Here is a 25019-nt window from a genome sequence, read left to right as displayed (position 1 = left end):
AAGAACGGGCACCACATCCCAGCCCAGCTTCAGAGTCTGCTGCAGCTGAGCGATGCCATTTTTGCCTCCACCCAAAAAATCACCTGTTTTGGATAGGAAGAAAGATATTAGCACTGAGTGAGTTTTACTCAAAAGAAGATGCATGCATAATATGAGCTTTTTTCTTAGCACTGTATGCTTAATTTAGAATGTTTGAAATCCTAGAGGAAGCTCTGCATAGGATTTTGATTTTTCTGAGGCCCCCAAACTGCCTTTTTGGTATAAATGCTTCGAAGAAAAGTATTTACATATTGATGCTCAGTTAACAGCAGATCCATTTCTTGTGTCTCTGCCTGTCTTCTGTCTCTGTCTCTCAGTAGCCTGATAATTATCTGTACCATATTTTCTTCCATCCCTACTCCCTATCCCCTTTCCTCTTTTTATCAGTCTATTTATAAAGCAGTGGGTTTTTTTTTTTAAAAACTGAACCGTAACTTTATGAAAAAAGAAACATTCAAGAAGTATCATTTTTCCAAACTTTCTGTTTCATAACAACTACAGACCACGCATGTCCTTGTCTTTTTCTACTATAGAATTATGTAAGTTATTTAAGTGATATCTTGTAAACATTTTTATCGAGATGTGAGGCATAAGAAGCCCGAATCAACAAATTTTTAGCTAGGAGAAAATTTCAGCAACTGATGCTCTCCTAAAATCTAATTGCACAAAATTTCCTCTTCATTATAGGATAATTTGGCTTTTGTGGCTGCTCTTCTGCTTCCCAAATCTGCATGCTGCACTCCAGGGTCTTGCAAACAGTGTGTCTCAGATGTTACCAGGCCTGTACATTTCTGGCCATGGAGATTCAGAGCTTTTTGATGCTGCTAAGTTTCACTTACAAGGTGTGAAATTTACTAGACTGAAATTGAAGAAAAGAAAACCTGCTATTTTAAGATTAACATATGTTTTTCTTATTAAAACCCTGTGCACTTTCAACAGTGAATACTTCTGTCCTTTTGAAGAACTGCAAATAAGAGGGTTTGCATTAAACGGCAAGGAACTACCCTGCTGTGTGAAATTGTGAACTTCTTTCACCTTCATTCCTATAAATTTAAACTTTGTTCAGCTCCATTTTCCTGCCACTTTGCTCTTTCCCTAAGGACCTAGCTGCCTTGGGTTTGGTTGTTTTTATGGTATGTTTTCAGGAGCTATAACTCCCCTTTTGCCCCTCCTTCCTCCCTGTATTGGTTTAAATGCCCCTCCCGTAAGAAATGCCCTGATTCTCTTGGTCTTCTGCAACCCACAAGGGTCCCATTGAGGCACTCACAGTGGACAAAGTTATAGCTCCAGAGGTAACCCTGCCCCATCTGCTTTCAACATGTTGTACTTGACATTAACTAATGTCTCCTATTAGTACTGAAAGCAACGAATCTGGAAAAATGTATTTTCAAGCCGAGTTCAAACAGGCCACAAAGAGCAGTAGATTTTCAGCTGTGTGTGCAAAATCTTTTTAAATATATATACACACACACAGTATATCTGTGTGTGAGTGTCTGTCTGTCTGTGAAAGCCAAGAATTTGAGGAGCAGGTCAAGAGTACAAAAGTCATGAACAAATCCTCTGATTTACTGACTGGCAACATGAAAAGAGAGAAACTCAGACTGATTCAGCAGAGATAATATAGAGCAAACAAGAAAGGAACAAGCAGAAAACTGAGGTGAGAAATGAATGGAATTACTGTTGAAGTATATACCTAATAAAGAGTGAAAAGAAGAGAGAATTCTGGCTGGAAATAACAAAAAGAAGTTGATGAAGATACAGCATGTGAATAAGGTTACCATGCTATGTACCTCTGTTAGTAGATTAAAAATGCTGCTTTGAAGTAACTCCTACAAAATAGGTAATTATGGAGAAACAGTTTGTATATATATACAAGAATGCAAAATATGAGAAAGACCATGTGTTACATTACACATTTAGAGGTGTATATAATATGTAGGACAGAGGACCAGCAAGAACAGAGGGATGTTAGTGCAAGTTCAGAAGATACAGAACACTGTATCATCCACCTACCGGCAATGGGTTGAAGTTCTGGTCCACAAGATGGTGGTGCCCATGATCAAAGAATGAATGTCTCATTACCACATCAATGCCTTGGCTCGCTAGCATCCCAAGAGAGTTTAGCCACCTAGCAATTTAGAAGACAATCAATTAGCTTTTAACCAAGAATAGCAAGGCAAATTTCCCCAATCTAAGTTGTGCCTTAGTTCCGTATATATCAGAGCTGTCTTGTCTAATTGGTACCTCACAGTTCACCATAGTGGTCAGTGACTTGTGATGACTGGAATTACATCCCAAAACATTTGGCCACTAGTTTGGGAGAAGATGTCCCTGGTGCATTCTCTTCGTTTGCCATCCAAGTAAGATACGCTTAATCTGCTACTTCACTGAGAAATAGAGTTAACTTCAAATTAAGAGGTACTCAAGATCTTTTCCAAAAAAGACATATTTCAGAGGTAAATTATGGGAGCTTTTTGGACCTGAAACCCAGCATTGTCAGATAATGTATACTGCTATTGTGCAGTATTCACAATGCTGTATGTTTTCAGCTAATTATGATGGGGGGAAAAACCTCAGCACTAAAAGTCAAAGATATTTCTACAGATTTTTGTTGTCCTCCAACAAGGACAATGGACAAAATGCCCTATATTGTCTGTGTACATTAGATAACTTTGTATATTAGCATGTGCGATTTTGAATAAACCAAAACAACAAATTTACTCTCGTGTACACACATACACACACACAAACAAAATAATAATAATAATAATAATAATAATAATAATAATAACAACAACAACAACAACAACAACAACAATATGATGATGATGATGATGATGATGATGTGCTAGCAGGTCTGCTTTCCCTCTCCCCCTGCCCAAGTCACTCTATTATTGTCTATTATGAATAAAACTTAAATCCTTTTGAACTTAGACAGCCGGTTGATTGAAAGTGTGTCTTGGCAGCTCTCCTGCGTGAAGGTGGATATGATATTACCAAGATTCTTCAGGGAAAAGTTGGAGATTTATATGAAAATATCCCAGGAGAACTTGCATAAATTGTCCATGGAATAATTATAAGAAGTGAAATATTGGGGGAAATTGAATTTCTATTGTTGAGATATAAAGCACCATTAGACAAGAAAGAGAGAGAGATGATTCTCCCTTAATTATAATGAGATATTCAGGAGGAATGTGCAGTCCTGATAAGTGTGGTGAGATGAGTCCCCCACCACAACAGTGCATCGATGAGGATTTGAAGTTATGAACAATTTTAATATCTGCTCAATGAGCAGGTAGCAGCTATGGCTAGCAAGGCCTCTCTGTACAGCTTCATCTGCTACACCAATTGTGTGCCCTCTCCAAAATTGGGAGGTCCTTCAAACAGTCATTTATACCCTGATCACTTCACAGCTTGACTACTACAGCATGTCCTTGAAGACTACGCAGAAGCTTCAAACTGATCCAGAACACAGCGGTTTGGGCAGTGATGAGCAGGCCTTGGCGTGCCTATGTAACAGCTGTGCTTCATGAACCAAACTGATTGCCAGTTTGTTTCTGTGATTCTGCTTATTACTTATGAAGCTCTGTATGGCACAGACCTAGTTACTGAAGGACACCTTCCCCTATAATCTCTTCCTATCTGATTTGATCTGACAGGGTTAATACTCTCTGGATCCTTGAACAATACCATCTATTGCAGACGTCAAACACAAGGCCCGGGGGCCAGATCCGGCCCGCGAAGTGCTTTCATGCGGCCCATGAAGCCATCCTGGAAACAGTGAGGGAACGGCCCCCACTGCCTTGGCCCTGGCTCAGAGACCCTCCTTCTGCCAGAGACCCTCAGATCTGTCCCACTCCTGCCCAGGCCCCCATAGGCACCCTTGATGCCAACGATGTAGAGCTGGCCATGCCCACCCAGTAGGCCTTATGCACTCTAGCCACGCCCACCCAGTAGGCCACGCCCACCCTGGCCATACCCACCCGGCCCCCTGAGGGCAACCGCAATGCTGATGCGGCCCTCAGTGAAATTGAGTTTGACACCCCTATTCTATTGGAACAATGATTTCTTTTCTACTTTCTTTTTATCTTTTCTTAGGAATAGCTTCATAAGTATAACACAGCTCTCTTAATGTCCAAAATAAGAAAGTTGCCCAAATCATTCTTCTATAGTTGAAATCTATACATCCAACTCACTCTTCTGATTTATTATTTGTGTGTCCATTTTAGAAATTAAAATATCAGCTGGTTTCACTTTTAAGTCCTGTATAACTTCTTTGTCAATATCACTCTTCTATTCTGTCAATTTTAAATCCATATCTAAAACAGCCTGATGCTTATACAGGTAGCCCTTGACTTATGACTATTTATTAACAACAGTTCAAAGTTACTGTGCTATTAAAAAGTGACTTAAAATGAGTCCTTACATTTACAACCATCACAGTGTTCCTGTGATCAGGTGTTTAAAATTCAGGTGCTTGGCAAATAGCATATATTTATGAGGGTTGCAACATCCTGACATCATGTGATCATTGCTTGCTATCCCAGGGTACTTCTGACAAGCAAAATCAATGGGGAAAGTGGATTTACTAAAAATCTGTGGCAAAAATGTTCTAAAATCAGGTGTAACTCTTTTAATGACCACTTTGCTTAGTGATGGTAGTTCTGGTCCTAATTGTGGTCGTAAGTTGAAGACTAGTTGCAGTAACTGATAATCTTAAGAGAAAGTTCTGAGAACATTGCTGTTAAATATCCTTGAATTCTTCCAGAGTTAAAATCCTTTTCTCATTTTTCAACTCTTCATCTCCTCTCTAATACTCCTTTGCAAGTTTAGTACTTTCCTTCAACTTTAATACCATAGCCTATCACATTCTCTAAAACCACAATAAAAGTTAAATATGTACTTGAAATAAATAAATGTGTAGTGATTTGTTTTCACATTTGTGCAAATATATAAATTCTCATGGAATAATCTAAAACACAATTTGTAATCAAATAGTAAATGTTTAAGGAATCTTATCAGCAGTCTTCAACCATTAAGCTTACTTTATTTCCATCTGCTTTTTTTTCCAGGAAAAGCTTGAGGCTATCTCATTTTCTTTTGGGCAGAGATTTTTATCTCCAGTGGGAAGAGGAAGAACCGTGGAAGGGAAGTTGCCTAGCACAATTTTTAGCTTGGAATGCTAAGTCAGACAAAACATGTTGATCTCCTGCTGTCAGTGTAATATAAACAAACTCTTTTTTTAAGAAAGTGAACCCCTATACTAATTTCTGTTGATTAACCTAGTTTGACCATGTGGATCTCCATGGAGCACCTTCTATGAACTTAATAACTTGAACTTTCCCATGTGATTTCCTTGTTTTATTTTTATAAATGAGTTGAAAAGTTGCCAGGATTGTTCTTTCCACCACCACCTGGATGACCTATAACCTATGACATCACTTTCCCACAAAGCAAGAGGAAAAATACTAATTTTAAAAATGGATTTTAATGACACCTACTACAAAATGATCAAACAGAGCTTCCAAGGGAGTTGTGCTAAAATATGAAATCTTTATATTTTCATAACATAAAAATGAAGTAAAAATCATTAACTTAAAGCAAAGACAAATGGAAGATAAAGGAAGGGGAAAGGGGAACTTGAACTAATTAGCACTGTGCACAAGCTGCTGAAAAAGAAAGATGGGTATAATAAGTAAATCTTCTATAATAATGTGTTAAAGAGTTCTGGGAGGCATACTATTCTTTTCCATTCTTTAAGTTATCTTAATCAGTCACCTTTCTGTCATCTGAAAATTCAACAGATGCTACTTATTATCTACTGTTACCTGTGGAGTCATATCCTTTTTTTAAGCAAAGTGTCATGGTATTTCTTCATTCTTATTTCCATATAAGAAGTAAGAAAATAAAGTTGAAACGAAAAGGAATTATGTTGATGGACAAATCTTTCGATCTTTCAAAATCTTTTAGAGCCAGTTTGGTCTAGTGGTTAAGGCACCAGGCTAGAAAGTGGGAGATTTTAAGTTCAAGTCCCACCTTAACCATGAAAGCCTGTTGGGTGATTTAAGGCCAGTTATTCTCCCTCAGCCCAACTCACCTCATAGTACTGTTGTTGTGGGGAAAATAGGAAGAGGAAGATGTGGTGGATATGTTCATTGCCTTGAGTTATTTGTAAAAACAATAAAGGCAGAAAATAAATAAAATCTTTTAATCTCTAAGAAATTTGTCAATAACAAGTAAAGCTTAACAAACAATAGGTGAGGACAGAACCAAAAAGTCTTTTGCTAATACAATTTTTTACTTTTGCTTCCCTTCCCTTTGTCTCTCCCTTCCCTTCTCTTGAACAGCCATCACAACAGATTGAGGCACATAATTCTTGTAAAAATTCTCCTGTGGCCCTAGGTCTGTTAGTTGGACAGTGGTATGATAAAGCATTACAGCTAATTAAAAGTTCCATTTCTAATCAGCTTACAATACGTCCAGCTTATATATAAATAGAAGTGAAGCTACTACTTTAAGGATACCTAGCTATTGCTACCTTATAGCAGTAGCTTCTCCACTTTTATTTATATGTTATTTACCTTTACATGTCTTCTCCCATTGAAAAAGAAAAATGAATAAATAAAGTCTAATAATCCAATGATGTACAGTATCCTTGATTTTAGAGTTGAGATTAGTGTGTCTTATAGAAAATAAAGAAGCCGATTAATCATTTTGTGCACTTACTGGTTTTCTCATAAACATATCACTACTTCCATCCTTAGATTAACTTACAGGAAGCTGGCAGCATAGGAATCTGAGAGGTTAGTGATGCCTCCTTCAGAAGCAGACCCGATACCCTCTAACCAAATCCTTTTTCCAGGCATGTGTGCATTGACCACCTGTTGCCAAAAAAAGAAGGGGAAAGCAAAGGTGGCGGTAAGAACATAAGAATAGCCCTGCTATTCAACAATTGTCTATAGCTGGTAACTGTAAAACATGTGTTATCACAGGCTAGCATAAATAATACTGATTTTTCAGTGACTAGGTAAAGGTAAAGGTAAAGGTTCCCCCGCACATGCGTGCTAGTCGTTTCCAACTCTAGGGGCCGGTGCTCATCTCCGTTTCAAAGCCGAAGAGCCAGCGCTTGTCCGAGGACACGTCTCCGTGGTCATGTGGCCGGCATGACTAGACGCCAAAGGCGCACAGAGTGCTGTTACCTTCCCACCATAGTGGTCCCTATTTTTCTACTTGCACTTTTACGTGCTTTCGAACTGCTAGGTTGGCAGAAGCTGGGACGAGTAACAGGCACTCACTCTGCTACGCAGCACTCAGGATTCGACCTGCCAAACTGCCGACCTTCTGATCGACAAGCTCAGCGTCCTAACCCACTGAGCCACCGCGTCCCTTTTTTTCAGTGACTAGCAGGGCTGAAATAATGAGGAAAACAAAAGTAAGAAGTGAATGGAAAATTCGTTAATCTGAACAGAACTTTCTTCTACTTCTTTTACGGGCATCGATCTTGCTTTCCTGGAACATAAAACTCTTTGCTGACTTCCTATTTGTTTGTGAGGGTTCTCTTAGTTTTGTTGTAAGCGCACCATCCTTGAATTATTCCTTTCAGTTTGTTTGTGGTGTCTCACATGAAGTAGCAGACAGCAGGCTAATCAATAAAATACTTCACTCTTGCAAAATGAAATTGTCCGTGCCTTCAAAGCCTCATTTCTTTATGAAAACAAAAATTACTCACACAACGTAAGATATTTCCATTATCCAGATCAGACCCTTATGTAAGGAAAGAATTTTTTTTTAACTTATAATTTTGCTTTCCAAGACATATATCACAGTAGGCTGCAATACCATATGGCAACACCATTAAGCTTTTCTTATTCCCACTTATTTTGTATAATACCTCATTCTCAGTTTTTAAAATGAGTACAAATTGACATTCTCGGGTTTTAAGAAGTTAGTATTTTTAAAATTTCCACAATGGTAATTCTCTCCCCCCCCCCACATACACACATATGTACACTTTGTAGTTTGACTACGGCTTAGCACTGCCTAGTTTTGAATAGTTTTATATACAGGTAGTCCTCAACTTACAACCATAATTAAGCCCAAAATTTATGTTAAGCAAGACATTTGTTAAGTGAATTTTGCCCCATTTTACGACCATTCTTGCCACAGTATAGTTAAGTGAATCACTACAGTTGCTGTAATACAGTTGTTAAGTGAATCTACCTTCCTCATTGACTTTGCTTATCAGAAAGTCACAAAAGGTGATCACATGACCCCAGGACACTACAACCGTCATAAATATGAGTCAGTTACCAAGTGTTTGAATTTTGATCATGTGACCATGGAGATGTTGCAATGGTCATAAGTGTGTAAAATGGTCATAAGTCACTTTTTTCAGTGGCACTGTAACTTTGAACAGTCACTAAAAAAGTCGAGGACTACTTGTAATTTACTATGTACATTTATAAATACATATGTTGTTTCAGTAAACACGTCTTTTCATATATAATACAGTTTATGCACTGGGAGCAAAACCAGGTCCTTACTGTGTATATATGTAAGGGTATATAGCCTAATAAGAAACAAGACGCTTGTTAGATTAATATGTAGATTGGATGTCTGATTAATTGTGTTCAAACATCTAATCTACATTAATATATAACCCTAGTTTCTTTACAAATCAGAGCAGGCTTTTGGCCTCTAAGCTAGTTATCAATAAAAAACAGGCATTAGTAACAACTACAAAGCTATTTCTTAATTTAACTATATTGGTGCCTTCAATGAGAGTAATCAATGTTTGGGGGCATGTGTTACCAAGCCCCCAAGCTCCAGAACCTTGTCAGAAACTCATACTGGCCTTAACTCTTTCCTATGAAACTTCAGTGGTGAAATAGAAGTATGTACATGGCACTAGAGATCCCATTGTGAGAATGCCCGTTTAACATGAGACAAACCTTACAACACAGACCTGTCAAGAACATGATGGTGCCAAGCAACAAATGCATGTAAGTGAACACAAGGTCCGATGATGTCAGTTTACTATCTGCTACCTCTGGATAAAAATCTGACAAGTGTCTGCAGGTCTTGTCATTCACTAGACTTACTTAAAGGAGGTAGGGCATCTGTAAGCTGGTATCTTTGGGTTCTTTAATGAAGCAAATCTTCTGTTAGGATATGTCTGGCACTGCAGCTAAAAATTCTATTTCAATTAGGAGAAAAATGATCCATAATAAAGCTGTTTTTATTGTTTTCTTGATAAGTCAAAACATTCTGTAAAAATGGACCAAGCATTCTAGTCAATTACCTTACAGGAAATAGAGCTAGGCATAGTGAGTTCATAGGTATCTTTTCCCTTGATATACATTAGCCCAAGGAAATATTCATCACCCTTGTTCTCCAAAACTAGCATCTCCTCCCCCATTTCCTGTCCTGCACAATGAGTTCTGTATTCTTACAAGGGTTCGGAAATTCAATTATTTCAGTCAATAACAGCTTTCCCAATATCTCTATAAAGACAGAGTTTAGGACATTTCAGCTGTCCACACAATCTCTTCCAAATATTCTTATAGTTATTTTGTCTATCTTATTTGTCAAGTTTGCTGGAAATTACAGTGGACTTGAGTTTGCTGGAAGTTACGGGGTCTTGAAGTAGCAAAGTAGAAACCTTTGCTAAGACCAGGGGGGCTTTTGCCCAGGTTCGCCTGGTGCGCCAGTTGCGACCCTATCTGGACCGGGATGCCCTATGCACAGTCACTCATGTGCTCGTGACCTCCCGTCCAGACTACTGCAACGCTCTCTACATGGGGCTGCCCTTGAGGACCACTCGGAGGCTTCAGCTGGTGCAGAATGTGGCCGCGCGAGTTGTGATGGGGGTTTCCCGATACTCCCATGTAACACCTCTACTCCGTGAGCTGCATTGGCTTCCGGTTGCCCTCCGGGTGAGATTCAAGGTGCTGGTGATGACCTATAAAGCCCTGAATGGCTTGGGTCCGGGATATCTGAGGGAACACCTGCTGCCGGCATCAAGCTCCCTTCGTCCAGTGCGCTCCCACAGGGAGGGTCTTCTCAGGGTGCCGCCGATAAAAGACTGTCGGCGGATAACATCCAGGGGAAGGGCCTTCTCTGTGGGTGCGCCTGCCCTCTGGAACCAGCTGCCCGTGGAGCTTAGGACTGCCCCCGACCTTCGCACATTTCGCCGGGACCTGAAGACCTGGCTCTTTGAGCTCTCCGGCCCAGGCTGAGAATTTTTAACTGGGGTTTTTAACTTTAGGGATGATTTAATCTTTTTTTAATTTGTTTTTAACTTTTGTACTGGTTGTTTTAAATGCCCTGTAAACCGCCCTGAGTCCTTCGGGAAAAGGCGGTATATAAATTTAATTAAAAAAATAAATAAATAAACCCGTCTGGTACTGAGCACTTGTCAAATCCAGACTCAGCACCCTGAAGTATTTGAAGCTCCCCACCTTTGTAACACTCACTCACTTTCTGGATTTTCCTGATCTGGTCAGAGAGTGTGTCTAACAGGCGTGTTTTCAGGAAGTCCGTCACCTTGGCCACTCGGCCATCAAGGTAGTAACTGGAATGAAAATGAGAAGGCAACAGTCAGAGGGGCTGCAACTATGTGCTCTCCCTCACCTTGACCAAGGACCGCTGCTGTCCACATTTACATTTCCCCCAAATATTCTCTCTGTTCTGCCCAAGGTCAGCTGCTATTGGTGACCTTTGCTTCTTACTTCTGTGCCTTTGCCACATGCTTTTCCTTGTATCCCAAACCCCATTCTAGAAGTTTCTCCATGGTGATATTTTTCAGCAGTCTTCTTAAATCACTCTAATTTTTCCTTCTCTTTACTTTCATCTGCAGTAATTTGTAAGTCCTAGATAACTTTATTCAGTTTAATGAAGAAAGAGACCTCAAGCCAGGAACACATTTCTACATAATGTCTAGAACTATGATAAGTATAAACAATAATGAATAATATTAATAATTAATCACAAAATATGGAAGTCACCTCAGTCAACTTTCCAAACAGATAAATTTACTCAGATTTGCAAATAAATTGATACGCCAAGTATAAAAGAGTTCTAAACACCAGAAGCAATTAATTTGTTGGAGAATAAGAGGAGACAGCTATTTCCTTCATGTTCTATTTGTCTTAGATGTCCTAGGTTTGGTCACTGCAAGCAATTAAGATGATCTAACCAAAGGTTTAGAAGTCCTGTATTGGTGTGTTAACTGCCATCGTAATTAGTTCCTACTAATTAGTTCCTACTAATTAGTCACTATGATCTTCTCAGGTAATGATATGCACTGTATTGTGAATACAAAAAAAAATCACATACATGATTTTTAAGCTAGATTCACTACAGAAGCAACAATCTCAAGTAAAATAACAATGTCAGCTGAGGATCATAGCTGAAATAACTTTGGGAGGATATTGGTTCCGTTATGTACTTTGGAATCATCTTCCTAAAAGTTACCAACTGATTAGAACTTCTATTTCCTTTCCTTTCATCTTACCCTTTGTTCATTATCAATAAATAATTTATTGGATGGTACATATAAGACAGGTAAAAAGAGAGTTATCCTGTTATAAAGCTGGATCTCAGAGACCTGTGTAAGCTAGAAAGTGCCTACCTGCAGTGGAATATATTGATGGATTGTCTGTATCTAATATGAAGGAGTCAACAGTAAAAATGCAATATTAATAAATTAAAATGATGAAGTTATATGTAGTATATTCAGATATAAAGGAATACAATATCTGGATGGGTATCTGGATGGGGACACACAAGCTTAAAAAATCAATCCTAGAAGAATGAAATGGCTATGTATAAGGAAACCACCCAAAATGTTCTATGGAAATTCAGTAAATAATTTTGCATAGGTTTACTCCATTCCACATTGGTTCATAATCCAGGGCTTCTCTTGATTCTCAGTTCCTGCTTAAAGAGGAAAGGGAAACTGTGGTAAGAAGGGCCTTTGCGCAACTCCATATAGTACCTTTCTTGGAATGAGACAGCCTGGTCGTAGTCATTCATGGCTTGGTCACTTTTGGTTGGAGTATTGCAATATATTCAGTATGGGGCTACTCTTGAAGAGCACTCAAAAATCAAAGCTGGTCCAGAATGCAGCAGCTTGAATAGTTATGGATGCATCTCAATTTGTCCATGTTTTCTGAGCTGCAGTGGTTACCACTTTGCTAGTAGGTAAAATTAAAATCCTGGTTGTCACTTTAATATAATATCAGATAGAAAGAGCTCCCTCCAGGCTATTAACGACTGTTTTTTCCAACAGGGCTTGGGAATAGATATCTTATACATCTTGTTTATTCTTCTTTTATTTATATAGCTCTTGCCTTGTTCCTTTATGGGGAACTGTTATGTGATGTTGTTGTGTATATTTTTTATCTTTGTTTATGTAACAGTATACACACTATTTAGACTCTGAAATAACTGGAGCAGTATACAAGCTGAATTAAATAAATACTATGTACATACTTAACCTGGTAGCAATATGGAAACTGATGGGATAAATAGGGTAGAAATTAGATCTACGGTATAATCAATGAATATAGTTCTTATGAGGCTTCAAATTAGGAAATTGTAAATAAAGATATTTAAACTTTGGCATAACTCCCAGGGGGCTGTTATCCTTACCAAATTTTCGCTTTAATTAACATGGAAGAAAAACAAGAAGTCTTTCTGAGAACAATTGGCATGGAAGATTTTCTATTATTTTAAATATAGTACAAATTTATCTTCATTAATGCTAGCCATAAATGCAAGAAAGGCAGGGAAATACTTATTTTATTATTAATGGGTTAGGTTCAGGCTTAGTCAAATTTAGTCAGCTTAGAAAAGATCCTGTCAAATAAATACAATAGCTGTGATTTCAAGAATGTAAGCCAATGTCTGAATGCTTCAAAGTTGTTATTTTAATTCTTTTAGTTCTTCTTTATTGAAATATTTTAATTATATTTTATTACTTGGTTTATAAAAGTCATAGAATTACAACACTACTAATAGAGGGATTTTCCTATCTTCTCAAAACACTCACATTACATTGCAATCTAGTAATGCTTAGCAGAAAGAGCAAGAGACACATAGGTTAAATTAATGTAGCAAGTTAATTAAACAAAGCTTGACCTCAATAAACTTGGTTTCAAGTAAAATTTGAGTGGGCACTTATAGTTCATAATAGATCCATTTTTTAATAACTATGTTAGCTGTCTCACAGCAGCACATTCTAAATATAACTATGCATAAATCTAGCATTGGTTTGTCAACCAGATCTATTCTCTTAAACTACAAGGAGATATGCAGCATTGACAAATGAGAGCTCTGGAACATATTATCAGGCACGCCAATATCTAATTGTCAGATAGTAATGGGTGGAGAACCTAATAAGGAACAAACCAGAGTGGGGAGTGGGAGGATGTCATCCAGGATGTAGATAGACCTAATTACAGTAGCTGCTCCACAGACATATTGTCTAGCAACCCAGGAGAGGTAAGGAAATTTATGCCTGATTTCTTGATCAGCCCCTTCCGAATCTATTCTGTTTATCTTCTCTGAAGACTTTAGCAATTAAGCCTATTGTTCTGTATTGCTAAACTAGGTATTATATTACTATTCTCAGTATGCTCAGAGACACACTGCTAAGTCTAACAAGATTTTATTATCCCTGAGATAGAAACTGAAACTTTCCACAGAAGCCTTGAGAGAATAGGAGGTAATGAATTCAGTGCTTTTGTACAACTCTCATCCAAGCCAATTGGGCGCAAACAACAGTAGATCAGATATGTCTGCCTCTCTTGACAGATATGTTTGCTGCTCATGACAGTACTCTAAATTTCTACTTTGCCTTGCCACATAGTACAGATGCCTTTGATACAGAAGCATATTTTAGAATTAGTTAACACAGAGTAATCCATTTATTTTCTAGATGGAAAACTCTTTAATCTCTCTAGATTGAGAGCAAAGTCTAAAGTACAGCTGAAATGCCTACAGGATTTCCTCTTCGCTGACATGCTGCCGTTACTGGTCACTCTGCAGAAGACCTTCAACAACTTATGGATTGTTTTAGCAAGGCCTGCCAAGACTTTGGACTAACAATCAGCCTGAAAAAAACACAGGTCATGGGTCAGGACGTGGATTCACCTCCCTGTATTACAATCTTTGCACAAGAACTGGAGGTCGTCCATGACTGTGTGTACCTCGGCTCAACCATCTCCAACACTCTCTCTTTAGATACTGAGCTGAATAAACGTATTGGCAAAGCGGCCACCACATTTTCCAGACTTACAAAGAGTATGGCTTAATAAGTCAGCTTCTTATTAAATCTTATTAAATCTTTTAATAAGATTTTTTCTTATTAAAAATCCAGGTCTATAGAGCCTGCATCCTAAGCATACTCTTGTACTGCGGTGAGTCTTGGACCCTTTATGCACGGCAGGAGAGAAAGTTAAACACCTTTCATATGCGCTGTCTCCGACGTATTCTTGGCATCACCTGGCATGACAAAGTTCAAAATAGCGCAGTCCTGGAATGTGCTGGAATTTCTAGCATGTATACGCTATTGAAACAGCGATGTCTATGCTGGCTTGGGCATGTCATGAGAATGGCTGATGGTTGGATTCCAAAAGATCTCTTGTATGGAGAACTAGTGCAGGGAAAGTGCCCCAGAGGGAGACCAGAGTTGCGATATAAGGATATCTGCAAGAGGGATCTAAAGGCCTTGGGAATGGACATTAACAGCTGGGAAACCTTGATCGTTCGGCTTGGAGGCTAAAGACGCAGCATGGCCTTCTCCAATTCAAAGAGACACTTCTACGGCAGGCTGAGGCAAAGAGGCAGTCCTGGAACCAGCAAAATCTGGGGGCTGGACAGGGGACAGATTGTATCTGCCCTCAGTGTGGAAGGGACTGTCACTCTCGAATTGGCCTTTTTAGCCACACCAGATGCTGCTTTAGGACCTCTTTCCTGAGCACAATACCATAGTCTCTCGATACTAAAGAATGCCAATGATTTCTAGGGTACTATTTCTAGTGCGTTTAATTAATTAAATATATATAACTACACATATAAAGACACGGGGTTTTTGAAATGGAAAATGTGCTGATGTTGGTTTTAGCCAAGGGATATGCATATTGTACCATTTAAGAAAATACTTTTGCTTCTGAATACAGGTGAAGTTTGAATGCCTTTGCATTTGAAACAATAACCTGCATTAAAACAAGCTGTCCTTATTAGTCAGATTAGTTTGCTAAAACCAAGCTAACAGGAAGAGAGAATAAGTTAATTATATCTGAATACAATTTTCTTTAACAAGAAAGTATATGCTCCACCAGGAGTAGAATGAAGAGTCAGGATTAAAATACGAAATTGATAGAAATATGGTCAGGGAATGACTATTTACTCTGAGAGAGTTGCATTCCACAACAGTCTGGCCAGGTATTTGTATATTCTTTTTGAAGAGAACTTGAGAACTAGACAAGTGCTAGACAACTTCAGTGCAAAGGATAAAAAGAAGGATCCAGGGAATTATAGATTGGTCAGTCTAACACTGACCAATTTCTTGGAGAAATTCTAGAACAGTTTATAAACACTACCTTGAAAACAATGAGGTAATCACCAGAAATCAGCATAGATTTGTAAAGAATAATTCTTGCAAGATTAATCTGATGTCATGCTTTGACCAAGTAGATTGCAGAGATACTGTATTCCACAGGTGTTAAAATGAATCGTGTCACATGACATATTGCAACTTTTTTTGCCTTTGCGGAACCGGAGTGGGCCTGGCCTGCATGTGATGCATCTGGCCCGCAGGCTGCCAGTTTGACTCCACTGCTGTAGACATAAGATATCTAGTTTTCAGCAAAGAATTGGGAAGATTATTGAAAATGTACTAAGTAATCAGCTAATTAACAGTGTTATGGATAGCATCACAATAAAGTGGCTTGACAATCATTCTCAAACTGTGCTCATCAGTGGTCCCTCATCTAATTCAAGATAGATGATGAGGTACCACAAGATTTAGTTCTTAATCCTCTTCTCTTCATTATTTTCATTAATGATGTGTATGAAGAGATCGAAAGAACATTTCTCAAATTTTCAGACATAACAAAATTAGATAGCTAATAGAAGACAAAAATTCAAAACAAGTTTGGTACCTCAGAAAAATAAGCTAAAAGAAGCAAAATTATACCTGTATAACAGAGGTACCAGTATAGGCTATGGGAAAGCTGCTTGGTAATTCTATTTAAGAAAAAGATCTGTGGCATAGTAACCAATTGCAAACTGAATATGAGCCAATGATATGATTGGCTCAAAAAAAAGCTATATTAACAAAAGTACAGTTTTCAAATTATATGAAATAGTACAGATAATCCTCGACTTATGACTACAATTGAGCCCAAAATTTTTGTTCTTAAGTGAGATATTTGTTAAATGAGTTTTGTCCTACTTTACAACCTTTCTTGTCACACTTAAGTGAATCATTGCATTTAATACATTTGTAACATGGTTGTTTAGTGAATCTGGCTTCCCCATTGATTTTGCTTGTCAAAAGGTTGCAGAAGGTGATCACATGACCTTGGGACTCAGCAATGGTCATAAGTATGAAAAAGTTGCCAAGCATCCAAATTTTGCTCACATTATCATGGGGAGGCTACAAAGGTCTAAGTGTGAAAAATGATAAGTCACTTTTTTCAGTGCCAATGTAACTTTGAATGGTGACTAAATGAACTGCTGTAAGTCAAGGGCTACTTATAATTCCACATTATTCTACTTTGGTCAAAATCTGTCTTGAGTATTTTGTCAGTTTCTGGGCACCATACAACAAAGAGAGGCAGTTTGCTATAGTGTTTAAAGTGATCAGATTAGAAACTGGTAGAGTGAGTTCTAGTTCCTCCTGAGGCAAAAAAACAAGCTGGGTGACTTTGGGCCAATTATTCCCTCTCATTCCAGGAAAAAAGATAACGGAAAACCACTTCTGGAAATCTTGTGGAGAAAACTGCAGTGATGTGCAGTTGCTGGGACTCCACAGAGATTTAAAGGCACACACACATACACATACCGTATTTTCCGGCGTATAAGACAACTTTTGAACCCCTGAAAATCTTCTCAAAATTTGGGGGGTCGTCTTATACGCCGGGTCGTCTTATATGCCGGAAAAAAAACTCCGGCGTGGCTCCGGGACACGGCTGGGCGGGAGCGTCGGGCGGCTCTCCCCACGCGAAGGCGGCGCTGCCTGTTGGCTCTTGGCCCGAGGGGAGGGCCTCGCGCCCGCCAGACTCACCTGTCACCAGCACCGCTCTCCCCCCTGCGGGGATGCGCTTCCGCTGGGCGGTGCTGTCGGAGACGAGCCAGCCTGGTGGCCGGGATCGGAGCTGCGCGCCGGACTAAGAGGCCGTTTCGTGAGGCGAGAGGGCGGCGGGAGGGGGGAAGGAGGCGCCGTGAGCAGCTGCTACTGCCCGCCCTGCTTTTTGCAAGCAGGCTTCCAGCAGCGGGAGGCTCTGGGATGAGCTTTGGCACGTCTTCCCTGTGCTGTGCTCTGTCGGTGGCTCAAATCCGGAGTCTCAGCCTCCCAGCTGATCAGCGGAGCAACGAGCGGCTGGCAGGCCAGGTAGCCGGGTTGCTGCACGGATTCCCCCCCCCCACTTTGGTTGATTGTCGAGCCCGGGGCTTGACAGCCGCTCCTGCTCAAAAGGCAGGGTTCAGCAGCCGGCGAGGCACTCGTGCGGAGCTCTCCCAGAGCTGGCGGGCCAAACGGGGACTGGCCTCGCCTGCTCTGCACCAGAGTGGTACCCGCAGAGGCAGCCAAGGGCAAGGCCGCTCCTGCTCAAAAGGCAGGGTTCGGCGGCCAGCGAGGCACTCATGCGGGGCAATGGGGGAGAAGCAGGCTGATCGCCTTACAGGTACCTGGGACTCTGACGCACTTTCCCGGCCATGTGTGCCCCGAAGAAGCGCTGATCAGAAGTCAATCTGGTTGCTGCACTACAAGTCCCTGGGGAGGGCGGGGCCTCGCTCTGCGCCTGCGCACGCCCTCTGTAGGATTCCTGCAGGCCGCTGCCAAGCAGCATGCTTTCCGGCAGCAAGTGAGCTGGGAAGGAGCGGAGCGCGGGGGGAGGAGAAGGTGCCCAGGAAAAGCAGCCACACTGAGAGGCTGCACGCCCAGTCCAGCTCCATGAGGGGCAGGGTGGGAAGCCGGCCAGGAAGAGGGACCGGGAGCCCGGGCCGAGCGCGCCTCGGCCGACAGTGAGAGGGAAGTGCACGAGTTCTAAAAAAGAGGCCGGGGGGGAGCAGGAGGGGCGCCAGCCGTGGCGGGGTGGCGGCTGCCCTCCGGCGCTGCCTGCCGCCCGGCAAACACTGCGCCTCGGGGGCCGGCAGAAGCGCAGGAGCAGCGGGAGGGCCAGCGGGGCCAGTCAGGCCTTCGCCTCCTCTGCGACGGGCAGGGCATGTAAGTATTTTCCGGTGTATAAGACAAAACCTTGAAAAACTTCTTAAAAGTAGGGGGTCGTCTTATACGCCGGGTCGTCTTATACGCCGGAAAATACGGTACCTTAAGAAGGATTTAGATCAGGGGTGTCAAACTCAATTTCATTGAGGGCCGCATCAGCATTGCGGTTGCCCTCAGGGGGCCGGGTGGGTGTAGCCTGGGTGGGCGTGGCTAGAGTGCATATGGCCTACTGGGTGGGCATGGCCAGCTCTACATGGTTCGCATCAAGGGTGCCTATGGGGTCCTGGGCAGGAGTGGGACAGATCTGAGGGTCTCTGGCAGGAGGAGGGTCTCTGGGCCAGGGCCAAGGCAGTGGGGGCCGTTCCCTCCCTGTTTCCAGGATGGCTTCGCGGGCCGCATGAAACCACTTCGCGGGCCGGATCTGGCCCCCGGGCCTTGTGTTTGACATGTCTGATTTAGATGAATTGGAACAGATATAGAGAAGGGCAACAAGGACAATCAAGGGAGTAGCAATAAGTCCTATAAAGGCAAATTTAAAGGAGCTGGAGATGTTTAGACTTGAGAAGAGATGACTGAGGGAAAGAGAGTGATAGCACACTTCATGCACCACTTGTGACAGAGAATGAGATCAAGTCCTCTCTCACTGCAGAGTGACTTCCTTATAATAACCTGAAATGGTGTAAACCAAACTGAAAGCTCTTCTGTGGATTTGGTATACTAGCCATTTCCTTCACTAAACAGAACTATTACATCTTCAATACATTTTTTCTAGCAATATACACAATTAGTTGCTTAGACCCATTAGTCTCAGACAGCATACAATGAACAAAGTTGGATGGCTTCAGCACAGCTGTTTTTATTTTACTCCAATTTATTGCAGAGGAAACTTTGCTCCATTATCTGACCCTAATTTTTACTTCAGTTAATGGCATTAAAGCCACTTCCCAACATGCAGGAATTTTTAGGGAGGTCTGCTTGAAATTAGATCTGTACCACCTTTTCTTTCTCCATTCCACTTCTCCCCAAGCCTGGGTTTTGTGTTTTTGTTTGTATGGTCCACTATCCCTTTCTCAATATAGCTACTGGATCTAATTTATGGGATCAAAAATATGGGATGTTTATACAAAGCTGGGTGCTTCAGTTCTGTTTGTGTGAACCAGTTGCTAAATTCTCAGACATATTAGACCTAAGTCTAAACCTCGTATTTTCCAGTTTGCTTCATCAAGGTGACATTTTGGTTATCCAGGCAGAGAGGGAAGGCTAGCATGTGAGCTGATAAGAATTTGTACCATGTACAAGGCTGATCTGTAAAATAATTGCTGTTTGCATCAAACAACATTCTTCTGCATTATCTGAGATATTCTCCTGCCTTTAGTACAATTAACCACTAATGACAGGCTATGTATCCATCAACTCCCATTGCTCAGTTTCACTTTCTGACTTCTGTTTTTCTTAATAATTTATTATAAAAATATGTGCTGCATCTATACATGCATACACAATTTTCAGATAAAATCCTTCACCACAGAGCAACACCAAAAACCACAGCAACATAAGTTCTGGTAGGATATGGATGGGAAGATCATTTTCCAGCAATGGCAAGAAAACAGATGCCCTCCCTCACCCCTGCACCAAATTTTTCCTAAATCTACACGTAAGTATCATACAAATAGGACTAAAATAAGATTACCATTGTAGAAAAGTGTAGCAAAGAAGTTCATGTTCATACTTAATCTAAAAGCATTCACTGCCTTAATCCAAATTGGGCTCCTGAGAAAAAATACTGACTGTAACATCTAGATCAGGGGTGTCAAACTCAATTTCATTGAGGGCCGCATCAGTATTGCGGTTGCCCTCAAGGGGCCAGGTGGGTATGGCCAGGGTGGGCGTGGCCTACTGGGTGGGTGTGGCTAGAGTGCATATGGCCTACTGGGTGGGCGTGGCCAGCTCTACATCGTTCGCATCAAGGGTGCCTATGGGGGCCTGGGCAGGAGTGGGACAGATCTGAGGGTCTCTGGCAGAAGGAGGGTCTGTGGGCCAGGACCAAGGCAGCGGGGGCTGTTCCCTCACTGTTTCCAGGATGGCTTCGGGGGCCACATGAAACCACTTCGCGGGCCGGATCCGGCCCCCGGGCCTTGTGTTTGACATGTCTGATCTAGATTATTTTGATCTCAGTGATAAGGTCATGGCTGCGAAGCACCTTGACATACAGACTCATTATACAGAATATTACCTTTTGCTTTTTCTTTATTTCAGTCCATGGAATGGACTCTTTCAAATAGTTTTACTACACTAGATGTTCAAATATTCTCTTATTCCATTGATACAATATAACACCTACAAAATTAATACTTATTTTACATATTTTAAGAGCAAATATCTCACAAATTCTCTGCCAGTCACCCTAAAACCATAAAACATGAATAGTAGCAATAAGTAACAAATCAGCATGTGGCCAATAATGCCATTCTTATTATAGTCAGACTTATTCTCATTATATAGAATAGATGCTGTGTCTGCTTCTGGGAAAGTAATCTGTATTCCCATATTTCTGAAACTTAGGAAGGAAAGTACCATTATGAAAAGAATTCCATAGTGTCTACAAGAGTCTGGTATATGATACTATGAAAAATGCACTTACATTATCCTAAGTTACCATAGTTCATTATGAATATAACTATGATATTATTTGGAAAATGCTTGCTTCAGAGGGCAATAATCTTGCATACCGTCTAAGGCAGGGATTTCCAGCCCACAGCCCACTACTGGGCCTTGAGCCTTTTGGAACTGGGCTGCAGAAGTGGCAGGCAAATGTGCGTGAGCTCGCATCCCCACCTGCGCTCGCAGCAGGCAAGCGTGTGCATGCACGCACATTCCATTTGTATGTGCACTTGCCTGCAGCTCACTCAAATGGAGCTGCATACACATGCACGCTTGCCTGCCACTCAGGCAGAACCATCCCCTCTCCCCCCACTGCCAGGCCACCAAGCTGGAAAGGTTGGGGAACTCTGGTCTAAGGCATTCAAAAATATGAAAGAGCATTCTGGCATATGTGCTAGTGATAGTTTAGATGAGATTTGAGAATACCTTCCATTTACCTGATTTTACTATGCTTTATTTTTTGTCAGCCAAAAGAAAATCATCAACAAAACTGTTGCAAGTAACAAGCAAACATTGCTTGAATAAAAGGATTTTTTTCTTTGTATAAGACCTGTTGATAACTACTGGGCATCCAGTGAATTTATGATTTAGGGGATATATTTTCACTATTATCAGGAAACATATGTGGAATCCTAGAAGGACATGATTCATTAAAAATGTCCAAGGCAAAGCCTTCTTGGGTGCTCATCATTCTGAGAATACCTGCAAATAATGCTAGCAGCCAAATCCCTAGAATAAATGACTGTTGTTAGTTTTCAGTATTCAATTCATAATTGGCACGAAAGCCATTTTGGTAGGCAGAAGAAACACCAAACATTGGTAATCTCAACTATTTCTCAAGGGAGCTACCTATGAATTCAATCTCACCTATAGCAAAATTCCTATAGCCAGGATTTCTAACTACGTAGTCCAATCAAACTTCCTTCAGTAACAATAATCCCTTCAGGCTTAGTAAATGCTGTACATGAGAGTTTTTCCAAAAATATCATGTGTTATCACTGGGCAGTGAAACTTGATTGCTCAGATAAACAATACGAAGAGTAGAAATTATGTCTTTCCATCTGTTTTTTTCTGAAGCCCACGGGCTCAGCACAGATTATACATTCAGCCAGTTCCCTACAAGCTGTTCCTTACAACAGCAGATACAGCAGTCAGATAAATGTGACCCACCTGCTGGCCTATAAAGCATTAATTAATCAGGAAGCCTAGTGGACTTCCAGTGTGAATTTTCTTCAGAATACCATCCTACCTGAATATGAAGTACTCCAAGGGATTGCTGTATTTGTTAGAATAGGTTGTTTTAAACTTCACGTCAAGTCTCTTTGGTCTATATTCAGAATAAACAGTGTAAGAGAGGTGATATCTGAATAACAGTGCTAGCAATAGTCCCAGCTAGCAATACTCAAGAAGAAGGATGCTGAAAGTTATTATTCAGCTTAATGACTGTTGATTATATCTACACCAGTATTTTTCAACTTTAGCAATTTTAAGGCATGTAGACTTCAACTCCAGAATTTCTGGGAATTGGTCCACATGTCTTAAAGATGCCAAGGTTGGATCTACACCTGTGGTTTAAGTTCTCCTGAACTACAGGAGTAGGTAATGTGGTCACCTGCTGAATTTCTTTGGCTTTACATAATTAAAAGAGTACCTCTTCCTTTTGTGATGCAAAAGAGCTTCATTTTCAGACTAAACTCAGAAGAGCAAAATGAGGATAAATTTCTGAGTTCTCTCGTCTGAAGGTCCTATCAATATTAGGTTCCCTTTTGTCCTGTACCCAAGCTTTTTGTCATGATCATCCTTTTATAAACATTTAAAAAGGAAAAAGAGAAGAAAAAATACCTACTGTTGCCAGGTAACTGCATCTACTATGTTCCCTGCCACCTTCATGAACCTGTGAAATACAGAAAGCAGGTAAGTTTATGGGCCTAAGAGAAAGGCATGCATATGTATACATGTACATGCATGCATATACACATCCTACATGAGCACCTGTCCCTCTATCTTTGAATAAGTCTAAGAATGAATTCTTCTATCAACTACACTTTTTGAGAGCCATGCTTCAAAGTAAATGAGCCAAATGCAGCTGGTACAAATATTCATGCTTACTCTAGTTCTGAATGCACTTTTTTGATGAAAGAAGAATCTAATCTAAATAAATTTAAGCCAGTAATCCTGACCCAATTAGTGCTATAGCATTTAAAGTCTGAACCTCTTAAAACAGTTTTCTGAACATGACTTCTTTTGAATATTTTTTAATTGCAACTCCTCAAATTTCTACCAAATATGGTTTAAAAAGCACTATTTTTAGAGAAAGGCAGGAGAGACCGTACTCTAGAACAGGGGTCCCCAACCCACAGTCCATGGACCAGTACTGGGCCGTGGCATGCCAGCAACTGGGCCACACAAACAAGCAAAGTCCATCCCTGAGATGCAGGCAGCACACAAAACCACACACTCTCGTCTGAGGAAAAACCTCTCTCCACGGAACTGGTCCCTGGTGCCCAAAAGGTTGGGGACCTCTGCTCTGGAAGTCAGCTGGGAAATGTGTATCAGATTATGAAGTGGGTAAAAGCAATACGATGTGTAATACATACGTGTACACAAGTGTGTGACACCATGACTAATATAGCACAAAATATGTATTTTAATTTGATTTCACAACTAGAACTGGCTTAGCTTTTTCTCTTGCTGATCAAAAAACTATAACATTTAATTTTGGAAGGGGAAAGATACAGTTTCAGAAGAAAAGATTTCCAATTCTTTCCCGAGTGTTGCTGCGTGGATTAAACTGGCAGACCCTCCCAATTGTGTTTCATTTAAAAATTGTTGGGAAATCTGCAAAGATTCCAGACAAGCCATTTATTACGCAATCATAACATGTAGTTCATGGAATTTTATAGCGAGATCCAGATGTTATTGTCTTCTGTTTATAATCCACCAGTGTTTTTTCACTATAAAGAACCCCTTAAGAAAGAAAAGATGGAGCAATTGCACAACTGATGGATAGAATTACAAATAAGTCTGGAAGCACAGCTAATCATGGGGAATTCTTTCAATTAGTTTAGTCATGTAATACAATCTCAGTAACTGTAAGTACTGAAAGTGACAATGTAAGAAACATGCCATAGTGAGTCGCAATCATACTGTGAGTCACTATGTTCCAGTTCCAATGGTGATTTGAACATGACTTGCTAACTACACGCACATTTATTCATTCCATATGTGATATAAAATTATTATCCTGAATTGGCAATACAATTAGCACTGTATTGATAAATTTATTCAGCACAAAAATATTAAGAGTATCAATCCTGCCTTATTTATAGTTTCAGCTTTGCTAATCGATAATTTAGATAGTAGATAATTTACTTTTGTAGGATGCCAGTCATTCAACCTATTATTACTGCTTTAAATTCTATTTCATATTGATGATACTGTGCTGTATGCTATCAGTGAATCGCTTCCTGCAGTTTCATCTAGATTTTAAACAAGAATGGGTAGAGTACTCATCCCTGCACAGCAAGAGGAGAAGATTTCACATCTCCCCTCCTCCATCAACATTGACTGGAACCATACCCAACATGAAGCCATTCAAGCAGAATATTAAGAGAAATTTCATTTGTCTTTTTTCTCATGGCAATGAATCTAGGAGGGAATTTATGAAATGTGGATTGAGGAGATTGCAATGGTTGGGTGAAAGTTTGGTAGTTTCAAGTGTTGGGACAAAAGAGGTGTTTCCCAATCTTCAACCAACAGTTTCTGCTGGTCTTATTTTTGAGGTCTCTGAATGAGTGATTGGATGATAGGGTTTTTCTCAAATATCTTGCACAGTGGAATGGCTGGAATGGTCTTGGTTCTG

At 40.4% G+C, this 25019-nt stretch overlaps 1 protein-coding gene across 1 annotated transcript in view; it reads right to left on the bottom strand.

Moving 5' to 3' along the window:
• HPSE2 (heparanase 2 (inactive)) overlaps positions 1-25019 on the bottom strand; it is a gene marked incomplete at both ends in the record, with an annotated part of 178476 nt that overhangs the window by 5674 nt on the left and 147783 nt on the right. Inside the window, 4 exons of the mRNA XM_083364364.1 lie at positions 2053-2167; positions 6814-6920; positions 10519-10612; positions 23004-23051. Of these exons, the coding sequence (XP_083220490.1) occupies positions 2053-2167; positions 6814-6920; positions 10519-10612; positions 23004-23051 (364 nt within the window). The remainder of the gene's footprint in view (positions 1-2052; positions 2168-6813; positions 6921-10518; positions 10613-23003; positions 23052-25019) is intronic.

Source organism: Vipera ursinii (genome assembly GCF_947247035.1).
Source record: "Vipera ursinii genome assembly, chromosome: 5".
NCBI classification, from domain to species: domain Eukaryota; kingdom Metazoa; phylum Chordata; class Lepidosauria; order Squamata; family Viperidae; genus Vipera; species Vipera ursinii.
The sequence above is the reverse complement of the archived record's forward strand: the minus strand, read 5'-3'. Positions and strand labels throughout refer to the sequence as shown.